At 40.3% G+C, this 13,771-nt stretch overlaps 1 protein-coding gene across 1 annotated transcript in view; it reads right to left on the reverse strand.

The window, feature by feature from the left end:
* Positions 1–13,771, reverse strand: part of csmd1a (CUB and Sushi multiple domains 1a) — a 297,982-nt gene that overhangs the window by 73,440 nt on the left and 210,771 nt on the right. Inside the window, exons 33-38 of the mRNA XM_073463855.1 lie at positions 3,890–4,006; positions 3,668–3,781; positions 1,744–1,839; positions 1,399–1,602; positions 899–1,023; positions 695–791 (exon numbers count right to left, since the gene is read on the reverse strand). Of these exons, the coding sequence (XP_073319956.1) occupies positions 695–791; positions 899–1,023; positions 1,399–1,602; positions 1,744–1,839; positions 3,668–3,781; positions 3,890–4,006 (753 nt within the window). The remainder of the gene's footprint in view (positions 1–694; positions 792–898; positions 1,024–1,398; positions 1,603–1,743; positions 1,840–3,667; positions 3,782–3,889; positions 4,007–13,771) is intronic.

The following is a 13,771-nucleotide window of genomic DNA, read 5'->3' on the forward strand; positions in this document are numbered from 1 at the left end:
GAAGCAACCCCCATCTGCCCCAGTGAAGCTGCTCAGTGGCCAACACCAGATCACTGTGGTTATAGTGGACAGTTCCCAGGAGTGCCTTCTTGAGAAGGGCACAGCCTTTTGAGTGGGTGTGTGTGTGTGTGCGTGCTTGTGTGTTGCCCTATGGGTGGCATGTTTAATGTGTGATAGGTGTGTGACAGGTATGTGCTTGGGGCAGGTCACAGGGGAAACTCCGCTGGGAAATTGTAAAAGGTTAGATCACTCTTTATCCCACCCTGTCTTCTTTCTCACCGTCTTTCTTTCATCCTTCACTCAACCTTGTGGTGAAACTCTTTCCTCCCCTCCCTCCCTGCTTTCTTCTTCCTCTTACTGACTGCCCGTAAATCGGAAGAATTCTATAAAAATATGTTTTATTTATTAAAGATATATGTCAGCTGTTTTGGTACTACAACTCATCCATCATAGATCTCCAGTGTATGCTGTATGTGTGCGTATCTATAGTTGAAGACTTGTCATATACAATTCATCATAGATCTTGTGTGTGTGTTTGTGTCTGTCAATCTATATGTGTGTGTCTGTGTGTGTGTATCTATAGTTTAGGAGCTGTCATATCTCATCCATCATAGATCTCCAGAGTGTTTTGTGTGCATGGGTGTCTGTGCACTAGTTTGTGTGTTTGTGTGTGTGTGCCATCATATTGTCATACCAGAAAATGACCCTAATTTGGGAGCTGTCATGTCTCCTCCATCGTAGATCTCCAGCGAGTCCCAGTTGTGCTCAGTAGCAAACGTCATCACTTGGATCTAAATAGCAAACAATGAAAATAAAGTAACACCACAGCCTCCAAGTTTATGTGCATCTTCCATAGTTAAATACTAATACATGATATATTTACTATACATATGTGTACCTGTATCCCAGCCCCTTCACTGACATGGATCCTCCACAGACAGTTGAGACTGTTTGGGTATGGCTCAGGAAAGCCAGGAGACAATATTGTACCACGACGTTCAGTCAAATTGCCACTGCAGGGAACTAGAATGAAGACATAAAATATGGATTTCTTGGCAAAGTTTATTAACTACATAGCTAACAGACAGGACAGGTTGTTGGAATATGGCTCCGCATATCCAGGGACAATATGGGGTTCAAATTAGCACTGCAGGGAGCCAGAGCGAGAAAATATGATATCAGACATTATTTATGTTATAAACTGAGGTGACAGTTGAAGCTGTTTGCAAAAGACTCGCTCTCAGCAGAGAGAGATTTCACGCAGGCATGCATTTAGTTTGTTAGAATCAATGTCAAAATCCCAACCCTCGCAGTACTCGATGGATGACGGTAATGACTGATTTCTGCATATGCTAGCTGGTTACATCATCCATACAGTTCATGGTTGTTTAGTCGTACCTATACAGGATGGTGTTGTCGCATTCCACTGTGCAAGGGCACCTGGCACGGCCTGGCACCGGATAGCACTGGATCCTTTCAGCAGATAGCCCGGACTGCACTCGAACCGGACCACAGAGCCAGCAGAGAACTCTGAACCGATCCGCCTGCCGTACCGAGGCTCTGGCACTGAACTGCACTGGCTGTCACTGGTGCGAGGCACGGCTACAGTGATGACCGTAATTGAATAATATGTGAAGCAGAGGGACAGAAAAATGGAAATATAGTTAGAGAGAGACCTTCATGTCAAACTGGAACTGAATGCAAATAATTGTGTGTAAGTGAGAGAAAGAGAGATAAAGTTACCTTGGTAGACAAAGTGAAAGCCTCTAGCTGACTGGCCGCTCTTAGCATTGAACCGCAGCATGATCTGATTGGAAGTTGCCAATGGCAGCGTCTCTCCTGGGGCAAACAATTACACACACACACACACACACACACACACACACACACACACACAAAATAGTTTCAAAATTAATGTTTAGGCTAAAAACAGCTTAACTTTTTCTCCTGAAAACATGCACAAATTGTTTTTTCCCACTTTTTGACAAATTGAGACACAGAACATAAAAAAAAAACATACAGGTCCATATGAACACACGTGCACACACACAACCGTGCAATTAACACATAATGTGGCACTTTGCAGGGTTTGTCCTTCATTTTCGCCTCGTGTTATGCTGTGGTCCTCACAATATTAAGAATTCAAGCACAGACACACACAAACACACACAGAAACTGACAGGCGCACACACACACACAGATTTATATGGGCAGACATACACAAGCAAACGAAGTAACAGTGATAAATGAGGAAAACATGGTCTGGTGTGGCTGACATTTAGAACCATCATTAGCCGCGTCAGGATGTGTGTGTGTATGTGTAGGTTTGCTATGCGCAGATGTGTGTTAATATGTTTGTGTGTCAGGATAATCAGTCAGTTAGCTGGAACAATGTGCCACAAAGCTGTTTGCCTGTGTGTGTGCGCGTGTATGCGTGCGTGTGATAGGGTAATGATGCGGTTAACATTATTTCGTAAAGCCTGGTGTGTTTCATTCTTTGCTGCCAGTTTTAGCCAAAAGGGAAATTTCAGACCCAAATTAACTTTAAGGAATAAGCCACCCATTCTATATTATATAAACAGGCCCTTTTCCTTTGAAATAACTTGGATGGATAGTAGTTGAAAAGGGAAAAAAAACTGCATAGTGTGCAGCTACATTTAGCCAAACGAAAACTGTCACGTCCTCGTACTTAACATTATGTTGAAATAAACTCCCTGTCTGATCCACTCAATGAAGGAAGGTAAAAAAAAAAAAGAAAAGAGCATAAAAAAAGCAGCAAATATAAACCATAGTTTTAAAAAATAAAGAAATGCCCTCAGGAACTATCACATCTATCTAGACATGTTTGTGTTTTCTCTGTTCTGATTGATATTTTTATCATGAAACTTTACTCCAATACTGGAAAGGCAATTTTTATTGGCAGTTGCAGTCTCATGCAAGAGCTTCATTTTTCCCACTCACGATTCTGTATGCGCACAACTGAATAACATTACAGAGAAAATATTTAAAAGCCTTGATTTCTATAGAAAGAAACTAAATGTCAATTCCTGTGGGATTCCCCTGCAGCGTGCCCCCTGGCCATCACACACAACAGAAGAACACAAAACTCTGAGGCAACAAGAGCAAGTTTTGCCAACGACTATGCTAATCAATATTTCTTCATTTTTCTTTCTTTATACTACGTCATCTGCATCGATTTTGCCTCATCTTTCCGTCTCTGTCAATGCCACAAAGAGTGTGTTACTGTGTCGTGACTCAAAACGCTGCCAATCTGGGATGACTCAAAGTTGAAGGATAAGCATACCCAGGGAGTATTGTGTTGTTGAGTATCAGCGCAACTGTATGTTGTATAGTCCCAGTGAGACGCTTTCCACTGCTGATTCCTTCTTGTACAGATAACCCATAATGGATTCTCGCCAAATACATCACTGTCAAATAAATTGTGATAACGACTACTGGTGCAGTGTTCTATAGCCCCCAAGAGCTGCTTTCTTACAGACGACTTCATTATTATCTTCTTTCAAAGATGTGCTCAGGAGCACAAAACAAGGAACACAAGGGAAAAAACTTTAAACATCAGAAGTGAATGGTAGATTTTCAAAGATAATGTGTCATGCTAAGTCATGATAAGTGATGTAAACTGTGTATCAGCCAATAGGTATCTCACCTGAATGTGACCCAGCCAGGGAGCTGAGCAATCGAGCATTCTCATTGGCTCCATCAAACAGCTCCACTGAGTCATTCATCGCTGTCTGGAAAACTGCAAACTGACCAAACACCACTGAAGAAGAAGAAGAAGAAAGGTAAAGATCATAAATAGCTTTGTTGTCAGTGTTTCAATCACAGCATCCATTGTAAGCATGCATGGTGTGATCATTTCGTTACTTACCAAACTGTGGGGACACAGTGATGTAGTAGGAGCAGGTCTGTCTTGTGGTGTAGTTTAGAGGATAGTTAGGAGACAAAACAACGCCTTCAGAGCCACCATACTGTCCTCCGCATGGAGCTACAGAAAGACAGAAGAATAATCTTTTTTTTAATCACAGACAATCATATAAATCACAATGTAGTGAAACTTGCTCTCTGCATTTAGCCCATCCCTGAGGAGCAGCAGCAGTGTACAGCGACCGCGGACGGCCAACGCAGACCAACTCCAGATCCAGGGAACAGACCAGAGAGTTAAACTAATATATATGTTTTGATGGCGGGGGGAAACCAGAGAACACCCACGCAATAACAAGGAAAACATGCAAACCCAACACAGAAAGAGCCTGGTCCAGCCAGAAAATGACAGAGGGAGAATTCTATTTCTTTAAATGTATATTTAAAAGCTAACACAAAAGCTAATTTATAAGCCATGTAAAGCCATGTTGAAGTGCCCCTTTTTTCCGTATCCCTATACATTGGGGGAGTGACTGTCTAGAAGATATAAGCGTGAACCCTCTGCACTTTAATAATGTTCACACCATTTTTAAGGGTCATGTGTGGGAAATGATTCACCTTTAAAGAGCAGGTGCAACTTTGTGCAGATGTATTAAAAGAAGGCTGCGATGGGAAAAGAGAGAATTCAATTAACCTACAATATATTCTATAGAAATCTCAGCAGACAAAGTGAAAACACAATTTAACAATGTGCAAGGGAGCTGCACTGAATTACTTCCAAAATAAAAACCAGCTTTTGAGAAATAAAGAGGAAGCAGTACATGAAGACAATATTTGAGAATGTAATAACACCAAACAAAGAGGGCGCTCTGAGAAATGGAGTAAATGAGATAACTATGGTCATTTAATTTGATCCCAAACTGATGCTCACTGAGTTACTAATGCAATTTGGTGATTGTATTTTTTTTGACAATTACAAATGTGCTTATGGCTGCAGTTACCTGGGATTCTAAGGAGCCATAAGATGTATCATTTAAGAGATGGCTCAATATTGAAAGGACAACATAGAGGGTCTGCCAATGCGAATACAATATAAATTAGTTTCCTTTTAATATCTACCTAGATCTCAATAAGCCATTAATATGCCACTTGAATTTGGCATTGTCTTGTAATGGTTATATTCATCACAACTGAAGTCTGAAATCCTGTCTCATGTAGCATTTTAAAAGGCTGGCAGCCCAGTGTCCTTGCAGATTTGCTGTAAAAAGTATTTTTTTTTATGTTTAAGGGAATATTTATCAATAATTAGTATCAGATAATTGTTGTTTTTCAGATATGTGATCAACTCTTTTTGTATTGGAACGCTACATATTCTGATTCACTGGCATGTTTATCAATGAATGGAAATAATAAAAAAAAAATCTTTGATAACATAGTTTTTTGACACTTTTCTGAATGATACAGGCTCCAGTAATGTCTCTTAGTTGCAGCCTAAGGAAATATTTTTGAATGTTGGTAACTTGTGACTTTACAAACCCCAGACAATCCAACTCTACTCTGTATCCTTTGAGTGCTCCTCACAAATACTCATACTCATTTACTGGGTGTTCAGCTATTGCTTTTGTAACCAGGTTAAATTCCATACAGACTGTAAGCACAAATTGAATGAAAGGCAAAGCATAGAGTTGCACTGTGCTTTTATGTACGCACAGTAAATGTAGCTTAAAGTTGCAGGGGGATATACATAATGGTTCAATCTAGCTTGCGCAAGGTAAGATCTCAACTGTAGGTAGGTTTGTAAGGGAATCACTTTGTAGGCTGAGCCTCTTCACCTTTGTGCCAACCACTAAGCAGCACAGGTTAGGTGAATTGAAAACTGTAAGTTGTCCACTGACATGAATGTGAGTGTTTTATCTATATGCGTTGGCCCTGTGATAGATTGGCAGCCTGTCTGTGGAGTATACTGCCTTTCACCTAGCGCATGCTGGGAAAGCCTTACAGCCCTGAATAGTATGAACGGATAAAGAGAATTGATGGATACAGCCACTATATGTAGTAAATTCGGACAGTGACGCATTTTTGTCCTCCAGCACACTGAATGTGAAATGAAACAAGGATGAATAAGTTTAAGTGCTGATGTCCAACTTATGTTTGAGGGTATTTACATTCACATCAGATGAACTTCAATTTCTAAATCTACTTCCTTGATTTCAGGAGAAGAAAATGTGTTGAGCAAGTTGGAAGAAACTTAAATTAAATCATGATATGTACTTTTCATTCGACGATGACCTGCAGGATAAATCTGAGGAGAAAATAAATGAGAAATACTTGTCCCTTCATCATTACTTTCACTGAGCAAGGCCCTTATCCCTCAAGTGCTCCGGCCAACAGATGAGGCAGTGGTTTTACTGGGTAGCTTCCAGGTGTAAGTGTATGCAACTGTGTGTTTGTGTGATCATAGTGTTCCTCAAAAAGAGAGCTGAGCTCTCAGAGAAAATCCCCTGAATAAATAAAGGTTAAAATAAATAAATAAGTGAGTGTCTAAAGTCTAAAGCTCAAAGATATCAGCATACACTTGGTATCTTCCCCAGTGATGCCCTGCCAGGCCTGTGCTGCAGCCAGCTTCACTTATCGTTTTTATTTCTGAAAAGCATGATCACTTGCATTGACACTGGGTGACGCAACTGGCAAAAGAGGTGCACTCCTCTGTTTTGGCCATAAAAAACTCCTTGATTGTCTTGTCTGAATGTCATTGTTCAGTACATTTAACGCTGAAGGTCAGCACTTTTACATCCTTTTCTTTGTTTCTCTTTGATCCAGGATCCAAGACACAAAGCCAAAACAACACAACAATATCTGTGTACTCATACTAGCGAAATACACTGTAGCTAATGTACTGAGGTAACAATATAGCAAGCATCACTTCTGGCAGCACTGCCCAAACACTTTCATCCGCTTTGTTGCTTCAATCATTTAGAGGCCTCGTGTTGAAATGAAGCATTCAGATTTTAATCGCGTGCCTCGTCTTTATTTTTTTCCCCCTTGCTGCTGGGAGCACTGCCAATTGCACTCAAAGCTGGCATCGTATCACTACCCTAATCTGTTATTCTTATGTGTTAAAAAATATATATATAAATAAAAAAATCCAACTGGCTGCATTTGGCTCAAAAGTTGTTTAGTTTAGCAGAAAATTTATGTTGTCCCCAAATATCACTTGGACCCTTGTGGCTCCAAGGCTTTGTTATATAATGGAAAAATATAGTGCTTTTGATCTGTGTGCCTTTGTGTGTAAATGTGTATTTGTGCGTGAAAATAATGTCCAACCAAAGATATAGCTGTGCATCTAAATAAGCTTAGATTTATTTTCCAGTTGTTCCTTTACAATTTTGTTATGTGACTTTATAAAAAAGATATTTTTTAAAAAAAGAGATGATGCCTTTGATTGATTGATAACAGACAAAAACACACACATTTTCTTGTAACCAACACATATTGTGGTACTATGGAACAGCCACTGATATGCAACAATGTTATTTGGTAACTATATATCAAATTAATGTAGCGGCATATGCTTTTTATAACTGAGATGACAGTTCTGCTGCACCCTCTACAAAGTAGTTCCTTTCTCTTTACAAAGAGGCAGCAGGATAAAAACTTTACTGAATGAATTATGGGGTGATGAGCTACGGCACAGTGTGGGATCTCTGGTATCAGCGTACCGCAATTTCAAAAAGCCTATTAATCCCTACTACCATTGCATGACCCGCGAGAAGCAGCCCTAACAGTAGCTTGATCCATCTTCAGCACCCCCAAGAGAGTTATAAACCTTGTGTGCTAACAGTATGTGGGCGTGTGCACATTTATACTGCAGGTTAGGCCAGCAGAGGTCAATGAAATTAGTGTCTGTGAATGTGTGTGTGGTGGGGTGTGTATGAGTAAAAACAGCAGCAGCAAGCACATCTGTCAATGTCATCCTTGCAACACACAAACACACACACACACACAAACACACTAGGATATTCTTATTGCTTCTTCTCTCACCTCTTCAAGCCTCTTGCTCCTCGTCTTGTTTTGCTAGAGTGTGTACCGTATGTCTGTGGCCCAGTACCAATGTCTACCATCAGTATCATCTGTGATCCTTGACAGACTTTAATTATCATCACCTCTGTGTTCAGTGAAAATGTGAGAGCAGGAGAGTGCAAAGGTTTGAAATGCTATATGAGAAACAGGATGACATATTTTGAACTAATATGTCACCTGGGACATTGGCCTGTCTGTGGCCACTCAGGGTGTGTTTTTTCACGTAGTTTGATAAAATTGATTTCGCACAATTTTAAAAACCTAATGATAGCCTGAAAGTTATCATTAATAGTGTTTCCCACACATATGCTTTACTATGACGGACTGCCCAGGTATATCAACAGGCGCCCAAGTATATTTGGCGACACGTTGAAGCATTTTATTGATTGATTTTGTTCAATCCATCCAAGAGAACACCATCTGCTTTCGATTAACTAGTGGACAATCTGCCATTCCTCTCCCGTCTACTGTCAATCACACATGCTCTGCAGACAGAGAGAGGTGCACCTGGTCATTGCGATGTTAGTTTTGATCGCCTACATAATTAACAACAAGCTTCTTTCACACGCAGCTCACCTGCTGTTATGACAAGGGAATCGTGGGGGAAAAAATCCTACCGCAAGGTGTGTTTTTTTGTCTGACTTTTTAAAAGCAGATAACATTGCTGTTAGAGAGAAAACAGAGAGGAGAGAAACAGATTGAGAGGAACAAGTGATCTTTATCATGCCTCACTTAAATAAAACCTTAAAAAACTATGAACAGTCATTGCAGCCATGAACATTTTTACATTCTTTCAAGTCCTTTAATGTTTTGGGGTTTTTTGTGATGATTTTGGACAGCCCCATAGGGGTAATTCCCTTAGCAGTTCAGTCTTGTGGAAACCGTGCATAAAGGGCTCAAAAAGTCCACCAGAGAGCCCTTTCCGATTTCACAGTGGGACAGCCCTGAGCTCATGTGGACTTATCAGGAACACATGTCAAAGTCTGTGAGACCGTGAGTGTGGACATTAAGTCTGGGCCCGTGTTCTTGGTTAAGCCTTGCTCAGTGAAACTGATTAACATGCCTAGAATGAAAAATACAGCAAAACTCCTACTCCCTTGCTAGACAGTTGTACTTCCACCCACTCGTCCTCCTCCTCCCAACTCCTATCCCTTCCTCCTTTCTTCTTGTTTCCTAAAGCATCAGAGTAATCACCCTCTTTGTTTCCACTTCTACTGATCCTGTGCACTGATATCGATTGATATTTTTCGGATTGATTCTTGTTGTGCTGCTGCATTCAAACCCTTAGGTCTAGAGGTCTTGTCTTGATCTACCCACAATTTCCCAGTGGTGCTGCTCTAGGCTCAGGTGTCAGCCTTATCAAAAGCCTTCACACACATGTGCTTTGATCACTCACACCCTCTGACACACACACACAAATAAATGCAAAAAATGCTATGCAAGTCACTCTCTTTCTCTCACACATCCACGCGCTTTGATCATCCACACACATACACAAGAACACACACGTACACAACACTTTTGTAGTCCTACCTCTCACTGTCTGCATCTCATTTTCCTTTTCCTCTCAAACAACTACACATACACACACAGCAGGGCTTTGGGGTGGCAGTGAGAGTACAGGAAGAGACTTCTAAAATGTCCTAAACTTTTAAAGTGGAGTTGCGGGTCTTCCAGGAGCTCTTACAGAACCGTAAACAGAACAGTTTTAGTGAGTTCAACTTTTCAGAGAGTAGATTTATCACAACAATGTAAATAACTACAAATTCTTGAGCGAATGCTATATATATATATATATATATATATATATATATACACGACAACCCAGTCATGTCATACTCACCATTCTGCTGCTTAAAAAAATATACCGTTTTCAGTTACTAATTAATTTTAGTCAGTTTCAAGGTTAACATACCAGTCAAATGAAATTCAGTTCCTACAGATTTTTAATTGAAAAAAACAGATATGACGTGAATTATTCCCTTTAAGTCACTGGAAGGCTTTTGGTGTTAATTAACTGTAAAGCAAGTGTTGACTGTCGTTGAGGGTAGCAACTGAAAAACAGTCAAATAGAAGCTACTGGACGCCATTTCCAGAGAGGCCAAGACCACTGCAGGTAATACGACAAGGCTTGACAAAAGAGTCCACAGGCAAGTCAAGGGGTCGCAGTGGGCTCAGACATATGGATGAAACCAAGTTTCGATGATTTAAGTACTTGTGTTGTCACAATAGTACATTTTATCAGAGCTGAAGTTTTTTACATTTACAGTTTGCATCCCAACAAAAAAAATATTTTTAATAGAAAGCTCTGTAGTGGATTTGAATTTGTCTTATAGACAGTAAACCCCCAAGCACACTTTTATCAGAGGGACAGATGGTAGAAATGCTGAATGAGAGACTGCATTAAGTTACAGAAGTTAGCAGAAGAGAAGTTAGCTCTGATGTGGTGATTCTGGTTCTCTATTCAAATCAGTGGAGTGGTGAGAATGATTCGACTATGTTGATGTTGTGGTGGAATACATTAAGTGAAAGTGACGTTTTATATCGGTCCTCACAATGCAAATAGTAAAAATCCTTAAATTTCACAAAAGCATTATGCATAGCTATCGCTACAAACTTTGCTTTGAAAGTCACTAGAACTACATCAATGACCCTTGAGAGAGTTAGTGAGAGTTACAAGGGTAATTGTTTTGTAGTTAAGCTGGCAGCTCTACTACGAGAGACTCTGTGGTGTGTTTGTCCGTGGTCATTGCCAGCACATGTACAGCCATAGCTAAGCTGTTTATCTTGGTTAACACTACTGCTGGTCAGCCTTATATATCTTGTTAAGCTCTGACTACAGCACAGTTATCAGCGACCCCATGTGTGGTGTTTGCTGCCATGAGAAATACATCTCGGTCATGTATGATGTGCTTTTCCGCTGCAGCCTATCAGGCTAATGCAACCGCAACCAGCAACTATGTGTAAGGTATACAAACTGGCACTAGCATTAGCCAGTGTTCTACTACTTACACTTGGCATGGTAGCGTACTGTAATAGACCTCAGAGTCCTGCCTATTTCTTTATGATTCAGGAATCTAAGCAGACACACACAGCCAAATTTCAAGGGGAAAAAGCAGTTTTTACACCTTAAATGTGTTTTGATGGAAAAATCACCTGTATTAACCTCATATGCCAACAGCGCAAGAAAAAAGCTAGTGTGGAGTTCCTCTTTAACTGATATCACAAACATAAACTGTATCAAAGATTGAGTATTTAAGTGTGTTTGCGTGTATAAACGTGAGTAGTGAACTGTATTTGGTGTGTGTGTGTGTGTGTGTTTGTGTGAGGTCTTGTGTGTGAATACTGCCTCTAGGCGGCACTCTGTAATAGCTCTCTCTCTCTCTCTCACTATACCGCTCCGTCTCTCTCTCTCCCTCTTACACACACACACACACACACACACACACACACACACACAAACACACAACCCTATCAACAGTCACGGAGAATTCCTTCTTTCTCGCACCAGCTCTTAGTTACCATGGAAACCAATAAAAGACCGGTTTAAGATGGGAGGTGTGTGTGCATGTATGTGTGTATGAGGGAGAGAGAGAGAGAGAGAGAGAGAGAGAGAGAGCCTGACCGAAATGGCGAGAGAAAAATACAGAGTAAATCAGACACAGACAGAGGAGGTGGGACGAAGGGAGAATGAGTGAGAGAGGGGGGGTGAGAAAACAGGAAGAGAGAGAAGTAGTTACAGAGAAAAGGAAAGAGAAGGACGGGAAAGAGGAAAGTGTGTGTATGTGTGGTTTAGAGGGGTGAAAAGGAAGAAGAGAGGAGACAGAGGGAGTGTAAGTGGAGATGTATTATTTAAAGAGGTCTCACCCTGTCTAATGAGTTTGGTCTAAAAGCCCCAGGAGCTGCCCAAAGATAGAGAGACAGACCGACAGAGAAACTTCCCTAACTATGTGGTGAGAAAATTCAATGTGTACAATATGAGCTGAGGGAAGAAAAGGAGCAAGATTACTGGGTAGGACTGGATTTAGTTAAATTCTTCTGCTTTGATTATGTTAATTCTCCTATAGTGTAGGTGACAGCAACCTCGACAGATCAGCTCATGTATCTGGGGCTCAGAAGAGGCCTGGACCTGGAACAAAGTCAGGTCTGTGTTACTGAGAGGAAACAACTCATCCAATGACGAGCAAGGCAACTATTTTTTTTAATTTGGGTCAATCAAGACCGCTTATAACACCATGTACAACAGTCTCTAAAACAAATTGTGAGTCAATGACAGTAGTAGTATGATAAAATCCGTTTTTGATATTATCTGTATTAGAGCTTAAAAACTGCCAATTTATTCATGTTTTTTGCCATGGTAACAAGAAAGCTGAAAAAACACACCTCATGGAAAAATCATATCAAGATCAATTACAGTAGAAAGACATGAATCAATTGCTTGATGAAGTTCAAGGTCTTTCAGAGTTTGAGATCATTTTTTATTTGATAGAGGACCATTATGTGGTCTTTCATTAGTAGCCTTCAAAATGTGACTAAAATGTCGATACTTGGCATCTGTTCATAAATACATTATTGTGGGGTGGAAGCATCTAATATTACACTGAATCCATCTGAGCCACCCCTATTTGCTAATGAACACATCTTCTTTATGTTACCAACAGTGGAAACGTTTCATTTAACCCTCTAAGGAATGTGATCAACTTATTTATTGATCAAGTAACTGGCTGCTGAGTGGTTCGACCAAATAACTTTTAGTTACCAGGGTAACCCCGCTTCTCTGAAAACTGAGTGGGGTATCTCACTCTGGGGAGAAAGCTGGGAAGAATGTGAGAATGTCATATAGGTCACCAGGGGTGTTTATAAAGTGGGGATGGATACCTCAAGATGACTGGTTTATCTTGTTTGATTGGTTATGACTGACTTCCTTATTTCTAATCTAGGTGGCTGACTACCTAGATGGAAGCACCGCAAATAATTTGAAGTACACTTGTGGTGGACCCATTTAAAGTGATAATACATTCAAGACAGGAAGTTGAATTTTTTTTCTCATCTCACAATAAAACAGGTGACATTTCTTCAAATATGCTAATCTTAAAATGCATTAAAAACAACAAAGTTATTTTCTTTTAAGAGAAATTAATTTGTTTTGTTTGATGCAACTGCAAAACAGATCGTCACATCTTTAAGTTCAAAACCACAGCTGAACAAAGAAGTGCTAAAGTGAAATTTCTATATTTGTGGTTGGTTAATGTAACACATCTCAAGTTAACAAGTGCTGATATTATCTTAAAACGAACATGAGATAAAATGAATTGAGCTATTTTTTCTTGCTGTCTGTTATTCCTTGCTGTTCTAATATAGCTATTCTGAGTGCAATTATCTCATCTGTATTCTCTCCCACCCCCAAAATTCTCCTCTTCACTGTCTCTCAGACTTTATTAAGCATAGCTTTCACAGGAGCCTTTTTCAAAGTGTTAAGAGGTATGAGTAAGTGTATATTGTCTCGGTGTGTGTGTGTGTTTCCTCTGTACTCATTTTAAAATTCTTTCCTTGTCCTGCCACCTTGCTCTGTGGCTTATTTGAATCTTTACCCATATGGCACCATGCCAGGTCACTGTCACTTTAGAGCTTTCACATATACACACACATACATACACACCCACGCATACACTCTGACAGTTTGGCAGGTGTCACTTCCTTGGCTCTCTGAGCTGTCAATCATTTAGACAGTTCAGCCCTCCAATCCCTGACAGACTCTCTGTCTCTGGCAAACACTCTCTCGCTCTCTCTCTCACACACACACATGCAC

This window comes from Pagrus major, chromosome 4, assembly GCF_040436345.1.
Source record: "Pagrus major chromosome 4, Pma_NU_1.0".
Classification (NCBI taxonomy): Eukaryota; Metazoa; Chordata; class Actinopteri; order Spariformes; family Sparidae; genus Pagrus; species Pagrus major.